This window comes from Oryzias latipes, chromosome 23 (assembly GCF_053564925.1).
Source record: "Oryzias latipes strain Hd-rR chromosome 23, Olatipes_Hd-rR_3.1".
NCBI lineage: Eukaryota > Metazoa > Chordata > Actinopteri > Beloniformes > Adrianichthyidae > Oryzias > Oryzias latipes.
Window position 1 is genome coordinate 2,799,227 of NC_136259.1, and position 14,160 is coordinate 2,813,386.

At 40.8% G+C, this 14,160-nt stretch overlaps 1 protein-coding gene and 1 long non-coding RNA gene across 2 annotated transcripts; both read left to right on the top strand.

Moving 5' to 3' along the window:
* Positions 1-846: 846 nt before the first annotated feature.
* Positions 847-3,240, top strand: LOC144989389 (uncharacterized). Its single transcript, XR_013653532.1, has 2 exons — positions 847-1,122; positions 1,987-3,240. It is a non-coding gene; the product is annotated as an uncharacterized LOC144989389 (long non-coding RNA).
* A 3,810-nt stretch (positions 3,241-7,050) lies between these two features.
* LOC144989387 (uncharacterized) lies at positions 7,051-13,304 on the top strand. Its single transcript, XM_078941762.1, has 2 exons — positions 7,051-11,186; positions 12,051-13,304. Exon 1 carries the CDS (start codon positions 7,142-7,144, stop codon positions 11,081-11,083), a length of 3,942 nt encoding a protein of 1,313 aa, XP_078797888.1. The 5' UTR covers positions 7,051-7,141; the 3' UTR covers positions 11,084-11,186; positions 12,051-13,304.
* Positions 13,305-14,160: the final 856 nt, after the last annotated feature.

The following is a 14,160-nucleotide window of genomic DNA, read 5'->3' on the forward strand; positions in this document are numbered from 1 at the left end:
TTGTGTGTCTCCAGAGTGTGTATTGTGTGTCTCCAGAGTGTATTGTGTGTCTCCAGAGTGTATTGTGTGTCTCCAGAGTGTATTGTGTGCCTCCAGAGTGTATTGTGTGTCTCCAGAGTGTATTGTGTGTCTTCAGAGTGTATTGTGTGTCTCCAGAGTGTATTGTGTGCCTTCAGAGTGTATTGTGTGTCTCCAGAGTGTGTATTGTGTGTCTCCAGTGTGTATTGTGTGTCTCCAGAGTGTATTGTGTGTCTCCAGAGTGTATTGTGTGCCTCCAGAGTGTATTGTGTGTCTCCAGAGTGTATTGTGTGTCTTCAGAGTGTATTGTGTGTCTCCAGAGTGCATTGTGTGTCTCCAGAGTGTATTGTGTGCCTCCAGAGTGTATTGTGTGTCTCCAGAGTGTATTGTGTGTCTCCAGAGTGTATTGTGTGTCTCCAGATTGTATTGTGTGTCTCCAGTGTGTATTGTGTGTCTCCAGTGTGTATTGTGTGTCTCCAGAGTGTATTGTGTGTCTCCAGAGTGTATTGTGTGTCCCCAGAGTGTGTATTGTGTGTCTCCAGAGTGTATTGTGTGTCCCCAGAGTGTGTATTGTGTGTCTTCAGAGTGTATTGTGTGTCTCCAGAGTGTATTGTGTGTCTCCAGATTGTATTGTGTGTCTCCAGTGTGTATTGTGTGTCTCCAGTGTGTATTGTGTGTCTCCAGTGTGTATTGTGTGTCTCCAGAGTGTATTGTGTGTCCCCAGAGTGTGTATTGTGTGTCTCCAGAGTGTATTGTGTGTCCCCAGAGTGTGTATTGTGTGTCTTCAGAGTGTATTGTGTGTCTCCAGTGTGTATTGTGTGTCTCCAGTGTGTATTGTGTGTCTCCAGAGTGTGTATTGTGTGTCTCCACAGTGTATTGTGTGTCTCCAGATTGTATTGTGTGTCTCCAGTGTGTATTGTGTGTCTGCAGAGTGTATTGTGTGTCCCCAGAGTGTATATTGTGTGTCTCCAGGCCATCTCCTGCCACTACGCCAGCAGTGACTGTTATTACATCGACGTGAAGGGAACCACGCAGGAGAACATCGAGAACGAAGTGTCGCAGATCGCAGAGAAGAAGTACGGCATGGGGGACGTCAGCTTCATGGTACGACCCGCACTTTTCTCCACGTTCCAGTAGTAGTTCTGTTCTATCAGCCATAAAAAGTCTGCGCTAAAAACTGACAAAGGGTTTTAGTAATATTTGGCTTGTAGCTCTGTTCGTCCAATGGGTGTCTTCACCCTGTCACCCTCACAAACACGATCATGAGTAAAATCATCTTGGGTACATGTGGCGTTCCCCAGGGTTCGGTATTGGAACCTCTGTTGTTTTCAATTAAATGCTACCACTGGAGGAGATAATCCGCCGACATAGCCTCAATTTTCATTTTTATGCAGATGACACTCAGCTATACTTATCCTTTAAACCTGATGAACTTGGTCTTTTACAGAATCTCAATAGCTGCATTTACGAAATTAAAAGCTGGATGCCTCAAAATGTTCTGCAGTTGAATGTGGACAAAACTGATGGCAGTATTTTTGGGTCAGTTGAGGCCCAAAACGGTGTGGCTCAGAAGTTAGAGTCTCTGTCTAAGAATGTTCCTAGAAACTGCAGAAATCTGGGGGCGATTTTTGATTCTGACCTGAATTTGGAGACCCGTGTCAAAGCGGTGGTCAAATCTTGTTTCTGGCAAATACATAGATTATACTTGATAACCGCTCTCCTATCTAGAAAATGTCTTGAGATGGTGATTCATACTTTGATTTTGTTCCCGTTTGGACTTTTGTAACGCACTCTACACATTCACTGCAGAGTGTGTAGAAACTCCAGTTAGTCCAAAATGCTGCAGCAAGAGTGCTAACCAAAACCAGAATGAGAGACCCGATCACTTCCAGTCCGTTTTAGAAGAGATTTAAAGATGTTTTCACATGTAAACCTGTTTGGATTCACCCTGTTTTCTTAATTCCACAGGATACCTGGGCCATCCGAGGTCGCCTGGTGCAGGGGGAGAGGATCTCCATGTGAATATGCCCCCCCGCTATCAGCAGGACGCAACAGAACCCGAGAAACCAACGGCACTAACCGGCAGTCCTAAGGGGAAAGATAAGGGATTATAATTCCACTAACAGACTGCTGAAAAGGAGGATGTTTGATGTTTAATGCCAAGAAAAAAAAAGTGTGTGTGAGAAAAGAGAAGGAAGAAGGGAGGACCGACAGGAAACAGAGAGGAAGAAGCTCAAATAACGTCTGTCTGTGTTGGTTTGATTAAATGAAGCCTTAATAGCATCCTGCCTTAAAGAATCATCAGCATTTAAACTCACAGCTTCAAAGATTTTAAGAACGAATAGCACTTATTTTCCTGAATTCTTTCCAAGTATATAGATATTGAATTAAAATGTATAAATAAAGTCATTTAAACTGGACTTTTTAAGTGTTTTTATTAAAAAGATAAAAACACACAATCCCATTTTCTAAATTATTCCATGAGTTACAGCAATTCTGTGCAACGTATGAAGAGGAAAGCCGTTTCCACGTCTCACCGTCTTCTGAATCGGAACGGGGTCATTGTGAAAGTCACAAAGTAGGTTGTGTAGGTCGTGTGTTGCCTGAAAGTCCGGACTAAAGCTGCGTTCACGCCGCCCTCGGCTCCAACCAAACGTCTGTGTAAATGTGCGTTTCCTCGTTCAAAACCTGCGTTTTCACGCGTAGCTACGCACGTTTCTACGACTGTTTTTGGGCTCTACGTAAAGAATACGCGACCATGAAACGGAAAAAGAAAAGTCTGCACTTATTTTTAGCACTTGATTAATTTACGCTATGAAGATTTCTGAAACAGTGTTATTATGTCTATTTTACTGATATAATGTTATTTTTAACCATAATTATGATTTTTCTAATGAAAATAATCTGAATATCTTTTAGATAACTGACATGTTGTTTTCTATATATATAAAAATGTCTAGTTTTACATAAAACCTAAGTCTTTGTCATGTGATTTATTGATACTTAAGGATTCTTTTATTAGATGATAAATCATGTAATAAAATGGTTACGGTACAACAGGAGTGGGATTATATAAGTTCGCTTCCTTCCACTCCCTTTTAATTTAATGTCTAATTATCCAAAGTTTGACACGTCTTTGTATGAATGTATGAATGCCTATTGTGTTGTTTTGTGTATTATTATTGCTTGAAATAAACCATTTCTAATCAAAGGAAAAAATAATCCGATTTGAAGAAGCTCGTGTCGGCTGTAGGTGTGATCAGACCGACTGAGAAACACACAATAGTCATCCAAAAATAACACCGACCATTCAAGCACCGGGCTGCTGCAACTATGTTTACCGCCATTTATTTATTTCTACTTCTATGTGTTTAGGTTCATGTGAATCAACCCAGCAGTCCTATCAGCGTCAGGAGCACAGCAGACAAAGACCCAACTCCCAACGTTAATGTGCCTAGGATAGCACAAGGGTTACAAAGTATTGGACCTAAAATCGACCCTTTTAACGTTTTAGTTTGACGAAATATGTAAAAACAAAAAACATTGTGCTGATTTTTTTCTAAATCACGTTGATTAATTAATGATTAATTGCTACAATGAGCACGGAGCACAGCTTTTCAAAGTGAGGTTTGAAGCATGATAGAAAGCGGGATGATTGCTGGCCATACTCTGCACATTTTCACTGAAATAAGTCAACATGTTGAAGATGTAATGTCTGTAGCTGATGTCTTCATTTATCTGGCTTCATGCTGTCCACTGCCAACATCTTCAGACACGGTACACACACACTGGTCTTTGCTCCTTTCCCGCCGTCACAGTGAATCCAAGCGCTGGATAAGCGTCATCATATTTCCTCGTCTTAGTTTTTGTGCGACTTTCATTTCATTACTGTTACATATTTCTCCATGGTGTCTCGAGGGGTTTGTTGACAGCAGTTTGAAAAGTTTTAAACTCCTGCGCAGTTGAAAGACACCAGAAAGGAACATGAATTCTCCTTATTTGGTCAAAGGTTGGTAACTTCCTTCACTTGTGGATCACTGAATCTGAATCTCTAATTTCTGTTTATCCACTGAAACTTTTTACTCTTGTAACCCTTGTTCTATCCTAGGCACTTTACCGTTGGGAGTTGGGTCATCTAGACCCACTAGACGGGGCTAATCTGGATGGTTGTGATAGAAAAACGTTGATTAAAGCATCTCATGAGCTCAGAGGTGACACAGAATGTTTGAACCTGCAAACTTTGATGGATTCGTACTGAAAAGGTGAGAAATTGAAAGCTGCTGTGCGTAAATATCGGCCACAGATCCAGAATGAATGGTTGATCAACTGCTGAAAGGAGAGGGAGGAGACAGTCTCCACATTGTTGGAGGTTACCTTGCTGGGTCCCAATACCCCCCCCCCCCCGGCTCTTGGCAGCACATGGATGCAGGGACGAGTAAGAGAATAAACAGAGGGCAGGGACAGCTCCCATCACTGCTCTCTCATGGTCTGAGTTTACAGCCAGTCTGTCCTCCGAAAGTCCATCTGACTTTTTTTGTACTCATCTGTGTCTATAAAAAGTTAGAAGGACGGTGTTGTGTTTACTGAGCTTGTAGTGTGCTGCTGCCACTAGGGGGCAGACTTGACAACTAAAATTTAAGATTTTTCTGTTAGTTTTTGGTTGCTGAGCTGAATATTTACAATAAAATCTAAAAGGTTTATTTTCACTTGTGGTTCTAATGTCAGAACCACAACAACCGGTCTGATGAAAAGGAATCGGAATTAGTTTATTTCAAACAATCAAAACAAAGAATTGCTAAAGAAGACAAACATCATGTATGTCTCTACATATAGATTTTAAACTTTGAGTGATTTATTTACCATTTCCTGCGTCTACGCTATCATGAAGATGTTACTTAGAAACTTTGCACGTGAAGCCAGATCTCAGCAAATTAAGATACTGCAGTTAAAATATCTAAAAAGAAATGAAGAAAAAATCATAGAGAAGAAAATATCTGCACTCCCTTAAACAACAAAACTGTGAAAAAAACCTGTTTTCTTATTTTTATTAATAAGAGGGGTTTTCTGCATCTCTTCTTCACAGGGCGTCTTCATCATCATCCACAGTTCTTCTCCCTGAAGAAGCAGAATTTAGAAGATGAAGCAGCTTTTTTGATTTCCAAACGTGCAGGAAAACAGGAAATGACATCATCCACATCAGAAGACGATGAAGAGTAAAAGAGTGAAAGTACTTGTTCCAGTTCTCTGGTCCTCATTTCCTTTGGTTCTCCTCCTGTACATGTAGACCAGAGCAGCAACCACACCCAGAATCATCAACACCACCTTCACCACGCCTCCAACGATGAAGATGAAGTCGTGAACAGAAAGATCTGCAGACAAAAGATTCCCCAACATCAACTAAAATGTTTGTGTGGAAAGGTTTGACTTTTAAAATTTGTCTTTGTGTTCGGTTTTTCCTGTGATTGTTGGTTAACCCTTGTGTTATCCTAGGCACTTTACCATTGGTAGTTGGGTCATCTAGACCCACTAGACAGAACTCTGAACCTTTTTTCTTCACTGATTTGTGATCTTCACTGGTGTCCATGGATTACATGAAATCTTTCCACCTTTATCCACCTTTGTCATGGTAGGGAGAACATCTCAATGGAAGGGGGGGGGGGGTCATCTGGACCTCACAGGATAGCACAGCAGTTCTGGATTTTTAAAGTAAATATCCCCTCATTTGAGATGAAAACTGATTGGTTTTGACTCTAAACTTAAATAAAGTAACCATTTTTCATCTATTATAGAATCTTAAAGAATTTAGATTAAAAAAACTCCAAATGTCAGAGTCTCTTCAGGGTTTGAGCTTTTTTTGGAATGTTGACATTCATGGAGTCGCAGAATTATTCAAGCCAGAATACTCACCGCTCAAAATATGAAGATACGTGTCAAACTCATTCATGTTCCCGAGCCGACAGAGATATCGACCAGCATCTTGATCAGTGATGTTCCTGATGAGCAGATGGCAGTCACTGCTCACTCTCAGCTGAGAAGCTCTAGCTGAACTCTGGACAACATTTCCATCCTGTACTTCTGCTCTAAATGCTTCATCTGGGTCTTTCTGGTAAAGCCATTTAACATCAGAGCATGAGGAAGAGGAGGATGTAGGTCTACAAGGTAAAAGGACGTCATCTCCAACTCTTTGATAAAGATGTTTAGTTTGTCCGTTTATCTCTGCAGGTGAGAAAAGAACAAACACAGAGAAAAGTCGAACCTGTAACACAACAGTTACTAACAAAATCCATGAAGAAATTAAATCAAAGAATAATATCTGCAAAGTTTTGTTTTGAAGGTAATTTAAATGAATAAATAATAAAATGAATTAATATTACAAATTATTTTTTCATAACTGACATCAAAGTTTGGCTTTTTAGACAATTTAAATACTGACATAAATTAAATTTACTATTTTAATATGACATTTTAATTTCTCATTCCCTTTACTGGTAACACTTTATATTAAGATTCCTTAACAAGCTTTGTTAACACATTAAAAAGCATTATAAATGAATTTATAGGGTGTTAGTAAGACATTTATTAGTACAATAAGTCTAATAAGGTTTATTAAATTACTTAGTTAACACATTTACAAGCATTATTATTAGGATGTTTTCAAGATGCTAATGATGCATTTACTGATATTATAGGTGCTTAACAAATGTGTCAGTGTTAATAAGCTTAATAAGATTTATTAACAACCTTTGTTAACAAATTAAGAAGTATTATTATTGTTTGGGGTTCTACTAAGATATTTATTAGCATTATAGATGCCTCACACAAGTCTAAGTGTTCATAAGCTTAATAAGTTTTATTAACTAACTTAACAAATTAATAGGCTTTATTCATTTGTCAGATGCTAGTAAGATATTTATTAGCATTATAGATGTCTTGCAAATACCTGAAAGTGTTAATAAGATTTATTAACATCTAAAGTCAGACCATTGTCTTCTAAATCCATATTACTAAACTGCTTATAAGCTTTACAAATGTATTAATTAACTTTGTTAATAGTTTATTAATTGTTTTGCAGCACCTCATCTAAAGTGTGGACGTTTTTTACCACAAACAACCACAAAGCATAATGAATTGTGTATTGTGTATTGTGTATTGTGTGTCTTCAGAGTGTATTGTGTGTCTCCAGAGTGTATTGTGTGTCTCCAGAGTGTATTGTGTGCCTCCAGAGTGTGTATTGTGTGTCTCCAGAGTGTATTGTGTGTCTTCAGAGTGTATTGTGTGTCTCCAGAGTGTATTGTGTGTCTCCAGAGTGTATTGTGTGTCTCCAGAGTGTATTGTGTGCCTCCAGAGTGTATTGTGTGTCTCCAGAGTGTATTGTGTGTCTTCAGAGTGTATTGTGTGTCTCCAGAGTGTATTGTGTGTCTCCAGAGTGTATTGTGTGCCTCCAGAGTGTATTGTGTGTCTCCAGAGTGTATTGTGTGTCTCCAGAGTGTATTGTGTGTCTCCAGATTGTATTGTGTGTCTCCAGTGTGTATTGTGTGTCTCCAGTGTGTATTGTGTGTCTCCAGAGTGTATTGTGTGTCTCCAGAGTGTATTGTGTGTCCCCAGAGTGTGCATTGTGTGTCTCCAGAGTGTATTGTGTGTCCCCAGAGTGTGTATTGTGTGTCTTCAGAGTGTATTGTGTGTCTCCAGAGTGTATTGTGTGTCTCCAGATTGTATTGTGTGTCTCCAGTGTGTATTGTGTGTCTCCAGTGTGTATTGTGTGTCTCCAGTGTGTATTGTGTGTCTCCAGAGTGTATTGTGTGTCCCCAGAGTGTGTATTGTGTGTCTCCAGAGTGTATTGTGTGTCCCCAGAGTGTGTATTGTGTGTCTTCAGAGTGTATTGTGTGTCTCCAGAGTGTATTGTGTGTCTCCAGATTGTATTGTGTGTCTCCAGTGTGTATTGTGTGTCTCCAGTTTGTATTGTGTGTCTCCAGTGTGTATTGTGTGTCTCCAGAGTGTATTGTGTGTCTCCAGAGTGTGTATTGTGTGTCTTCAGAGTGTATTGTGTGTCTCCAGAGTGTATTGTGTGTCTCCAGAGTGTGTATTGTGTGTCTTCAGAGTGTATTGTGTGTCTCCAGAGTGTATTGTGTGTCTCCAGAGTGTATTGTGGGTCTCCAGAGTGTGTATTGTGTGTCTTCAGAATGTATTGTGTGTCTCCAGAGTGTATTGTGTGTCTCCAGAGTGTGTATTGTGTGTCTTCAGAGTGTATTGTGTGTCTCCAGAGTGTGTATTGTGTGTCTTCAGAGTGTATTGTGTGTCTCCAGAGTGTGTATTGTGTGTCTCCAGAGTGTATTGTGTGTATTGTGTGTCTCCAGAGTGTATTGTGTGTCTCCAGAGTGTATTGTGTGTCTCCAGAGTGTATTGTGTGCCTCTAGAGTGTATTGTGTGTCTCCAGAGTGTATTGTGTGTCTTCAGAGTGTATTGTGTGTCTCCAGAGTGTATTGTGTGCCTTCAGAGTGTATTGTGTGTCTCCAGAGTGTGTATTGTGTGTCTCCAGAGTGTATTGTGTGTCTCCAGAGTGTATTGTGTGTCTCCAGAGTGTATTGTGTGTCTTCAGAGTGTATTGTGTGTCTCCAGTGTGTATTGTGTGTCTCCAGAGTGTATTGTGTGTCTCCAGAGTGTGTATTGTGTGTCTCCAGAGTGTATTGTGTGTCTCCAGAGTGTGTATTGTGTGTCTTCAGAGTGTGTATTGTGTGTCTCCAGAGTGTATTGTGTGTCTCCAGTGTGTATTGTGTGTCTCCAGAGTGTATTGTGTGTCCAGAGTGTATTGTGTGTCTCCAGAGTGTATTGTGTGCCTCCAGAGTGTATTGTGTGTCTCCAGAGTGTATTGTGTGTCTTCAGAGTGTATTGTGTGTCTCCAGAGTGTATTGTGTGCCTTCAGAGTGTATTGTGTGTCTCCAGAGTGTGTATTGTGTGTCTCCAGTGTGTATTGTGTGTCTCCAGAGTGTATTGTGTGTCTCCAGAGTGTATTGTGTGCCTCCAGAGTGTGTATTGTGTGTCTCCAGAGTGTATTGTGTGTCTTCAGAGTGTATTGTGTGTCTCCAGAGTGTATTGTGTGTCTCCAGAGTGTATTGTGTGCCTCCAGAGTGTATTGTGTGTCTCCAGAGTGTATTGTGTGTCTCCAGAGTGTATTGTGTGTCTCCAGATTGTATTGTGTGTCTCCAGTGTGTATTGTGTGTCTCCAGTGTGTATTGTGTGTCTCCAGAGTGTATTGTGTGTCTCCAGAGTGTATTGTGTGTCCCCAGAGTGTGTATTGTGTGTCTCCAGAGTGTATTGTGTGTCCCCAGAGTGTGTATTGTGTGTCCTCAGAGTGTATTGTGTGTCTCCAGAGTGTATTGTGTGTCTCCAGATTGTATTGTGTGTCTCCAGTGTGTATTGTGTGTCTCCAGTGTGTATTGTGTGTCTCCAGTGTGTATTGTGTGTCTCCAGAGTGTATTGTGTGTCCCCAGAGTGTGTATTGTGTGTCTCCAGAGTGTATTGTGTGTCCCCAGAGTGTGTATTGTGTGTCTTCAGAGTGTATTGTGTGTCTCCAGAGTGTATTGTGTGTCTCCAGATTGTATTGTGTGTCTCCAGTGTGTATTGTGTGTCTCCAGTTTGTATTGTGTGTCTCCAGTGTGTATTGTGTGTCTCCAGTGTGTATTGTGTGTCTCCAGAGTGTGTATTGTGTGTCTCCAGAGTGTATTGTGTGTCTCCAGAGTGTATTGTGTGTCTTCAGAGTGTATTGTGTGTCTCCAGTGTGTATTGTGTGTCTCCAGAGTGTATTGTGTGTCTCCAGAGTGTGTATTGTGTGTCTCCAGAGTGTATTGTGTGTCTCCAGAGTGTGTATTGTGTGTCTTCAGAGTGTGTATTGTGTGTCTCCAGAGTGTATTGTGTGTCTCCAGTGTGTATTGTGTGCCTCCAGAGTGTATTGTGTGTCTCCAGAGTGTATTGTGTGTCTCCAGAGTGTGTATTGTGTGTCTCCAGAGTGTATTGTGTGTCTCCAGAGTGTATTGTGTGTCTCCAGAGTGTATTGTGTGCCTCCAGAGTGTATTGTGTGTCTCCAGAGTGTATTGTGTGTCTTCAGAGTGTATTGTGTGTCTCCAGAGTGTATTGTGTGCCTTCAGAGTGTATTGTGTGTCTCCAGAGTGTGTATTGTGTGTCTCCAGTGTGTATTGTGTGTCTCCAGAGTGTATTGTGTGTCTCCAGAGTGTATTGTGTGCCTCCAGAGTGTATTGTGTGTCTCCAGAGTGTATTGTGTGTCTTCAGAGTGTATTGTGTGTCTCCAGAGTGCATTGTGTGTCTCCAGAGTGTATTGTGTGCCTCCAGAGTGTATTGTGTGTCTCCAGAGTGTATTGTGTGTCTCCAGAGTGTATTGTGTGTCTCCAGATTGTATTGTGTGTCTCCAGTGTGTATTGTGTGTCTCCAGTGTGTATTGTGTGTCTCCAGAGTGTATTGTGTGTCTCCAGAGTGTATTGTGTGTCCCCAGAGTGTGTATTGTGTGTCTCCAGAGTGTATTGTGTGTCCCCAGAGTGTGTATTGTGTGTCTTCAGAGTGTATTGTGTGTCTCCAGAGTGTATTGTGTGTCTCCAGATTGTATTGTGTGTCTCCAGTGTGTATTGTGTGTCTCCAGTGTGTATTGTGTGTCTCCAGTGTGTATTGTGTGTCTCCAGAGTGTATTGTGTGTCCCCAGAGTGTGTATTGTGTGTCTCCAGAGTGTATTGTGTGTCCCCAGAGTGTGTATTGTGTGTCTTCAGAGTGTATTGTGTGTCTCCAGAGTGTATTGTGTGTCTCCAGATTGTATTGTGTGTCTCCAGTGTGTATTGTGTGTCTCCAGTTTGTATTGTGTGTCTCCAGTGTGTATTGTGTGTCTCCAGTGTGTATTGTGTGTCTCCAGAGTGTGTATTGTGTGTCTCCACAGTGTATTGTGTGTCTCCAGATTGTATTGTGTGTCTCCAGTGTGTATTGTGTGTCTGCAGAGTGTATTGTGTGTCCCCAGAGTGTATATTGTGTGTCTCCAGGCCATCTCCTGCCACTACGCCAGCAGTGACTGTTATTACATCGACGTGAAGGGAACCACGCAGGAGAACATCGAGAACGAAGTGTCGCAGATCGCAGAGAAGAAGTACGGCATGGGGGACGTCAGCTTCATGGTACGACCCGCACTTTTCTCCACGTTCCAGTAGTAGTTCTGTTCTATCAGCCATAAAAAGTCTGCGCTAAAAACTGACAAAGGGTTTTAGTAATATTTGGCTTGTAGCTCTGTTCGTCCAATGGGTGTCTTCACCCTGTCACCCTCACAAACACGATCATGAGTAAAATCATCTTGGGTACATGTGGCGTTCCCCAGGGTTCGGTATTGGAACCTCTGTTGTTTTCAATTAAATGCTACCACTGGAGGAGATAATCCGCCGACATAGCCTCAATTTTCATTTTTATGCAGATGACACTCAGCTATACTTATCCTTTAAACCTGATGAACTTGGTCTTTTACAGAATCTCAATAGCTGCATTTACGAAATTAAAAGCTGGATGCCTCAAAATGTTCTGCAGTTGAATGTGGACAAAACTGATGGCAGTATTTTTGGGTCAGTTGAGGCCCAAAACGGTGTGGCTCAGAAGTTAGAGTCTCTGTCTAAGAATGTTCCTAGAAACTGCAGAAATCTGGGGGCGATTTTTGATTCTGACCTGAATTTGGAGACCCGTGTCAAAGCGGTGGTCAAATCTTGTTTCTGGCAAATACATAGATTATACTTGATAACCGCTCTCCTATCTAGAAAATGTCTTGAGATGGTGATTCATACTTTGATTTTGTTCCCGTTTGGACTTTTGTAACGCACTCTACACATTCACTGCAGAGTGTGTAGAAACTCCAGTTAGTCCAAAATGCTGCAGCAAGAGTGCTAACCAAAACCAGAATGAGAGACCCGATCACTTCCAGTCCGTTTTAGAAGAGATTTAAAGATGTTTTCACATGTAAACCTGTTTGGATTCACCCTGTTTTCTTAATTCCACAGGATACCTGGGCCATCCGAGGTCGCCTGGTGCAGGGGGAGAGGATCTCCATGTGAATATGCCCCCCCGCTATCAGCAGGACGCAACAGAACCCGAGAAACCAACGGCACTAACCGGCAGTCCTAAGGGGAAAGATAAGGGATTATAATTCCACTAACAGACTGCTGAAAAGGAGGATGTTTGATGTTTAATGCCAAGAAAAAAAAAGTGTGTGTGAGAAAAGAGAAGGAAGAAGGGAGGACCGACAGGAAACAGAGAGGAAGAAGCTCAAATAACGTCTGTCTGTGTTGGTTTGATTAAATGAAGCCTTAATAGCATCCTGCCTTAAAGAATCATCAGCATTTAAACTCACAGCTTCAAAGATTTTAAGAACGAATAGCACTTATTTTCCTGAATTCTTTCCAAGTATATAGATATTGAATTAAAATGTATAAATAAAGTCATTTAAACTGGACTTTTTAAGTGTTTTTATTAAAAAGATAAAAACACACAATCCCATTTTCTAAATTATTCCATGAGTTACAGCAATTCTGTGCAACGTATGAAGAGGAAAGCCGTTTCCACGTCTCACCGTCTTCTGAATCGGAACGGGGTCATTGTGAAAGTCACAAAGTAGGTTGTGTAGGTCGTGTGTTGCCTGAACGTCCGGACTAAAGCTGCGTTCACGCCGCCCTCGGCTCCAACCAAACGTCTGTGTAAATGTGCGTTTCCTCGTTCAAAACCTGCGTTTTCACGCGTAGCTACGCACGTTTCTACGACTGTTTTTGGGCTCTACGTAAAGAATACGCGACCATGAAACGGAAAAAGAAAAGTCTGCACTTATTTTTAGCACTTGATTAATTTACGCTATGAAGATTTCTGAAACAGTGTTATTATGTCTATTTTACTGATATAATGTTATTTTTAACCATAATTATGATTTTTCTAATGAAAATAATCTGAATATCTTTTAGATAACTGACATGTTGTTTTCTATATATATAAAAATGTCTAGTTTTACATAAAACCTAAGTCTTTGTCATGTGATTTATTGATACTTAAGGATTCTTTTATTAGATGATAAATCATGTAATAAAATGGTTACGGTACAACAGGAGTGGGATTATATAAGTTCGCTTCCTTCCACTCCCTTTTAATTTAATGTCTAATTATCCAAAGTTTGACACGTCTTTGTATGAATGTATGAATGCCTATTGTGTTGTTTTGTGTATTATTATTGCTTGAAATAAACCATTTCTAATCAAAGGAAAAAATAATCCGATTTGAAGAAGCTCGTGTCGGCTGTAGGTGTGATCAGACCGACTGAGAAACACACAATAGTCATCCAAAAATAACACCGACCATTCAAGCACCGGGCTGCTGCAACTATGTTTACCGCCATTTATTTATTTCTACTTCTATGTGTTTAGGTTCATGTGAATCAACCCAGCAGTCCTATCAGCGTCAGGAGCACAGCAGACAAAGACCCAACTCCCAACGTTAATGTGCCTAGGATAGCACAAGGGTTACAAAGTATTGGACCTAAAATCGACCCTTTTAACGTTTTAGTTTGACGAAATATGTAAAAACAAAAAACATTGTGCTGATTTTTTTCTAAATCACGTTGATTAATTAATGATTAATTGCTACAATGAGCACGGAGCACAGCTTTTCAAAGTGAGGTTTGAAGCATGATAGAAAGCGGGATGATTGCTGGCCATACTCTGCACATTTTCACTGAAATAAGTCAACATGTTGAAGATGTAATGTCTGTAGCTGATGTCTTCATTTATCTGGCTTCATGCTGTCCACTGCCAACATCTTCAGACACGGTACACACACACTGGTCTTTGCTCCTTTCCCGCCGTCACAGTGAATCCAAGCGCTGGATAAGCGTCATCATATTTCCTCGTCTTAGTTTTTGTGCGACTTTCATTTCATTACTGTTACATATTTCTCCATGGTGTCTCGAGGGGTTTGTTGACAGCAGTTTGAAAAGTTTTAAACTCCTGCGCAGTTGAAAGACACCAGAAAGGAACATGAATTCTCCTTATTTGGTCAAAGGTTGGTAACTTCCTTCACTTGTGGATCACTGAATCTGAATCTCTAATTTCTGTTTATCCACTGAAACTT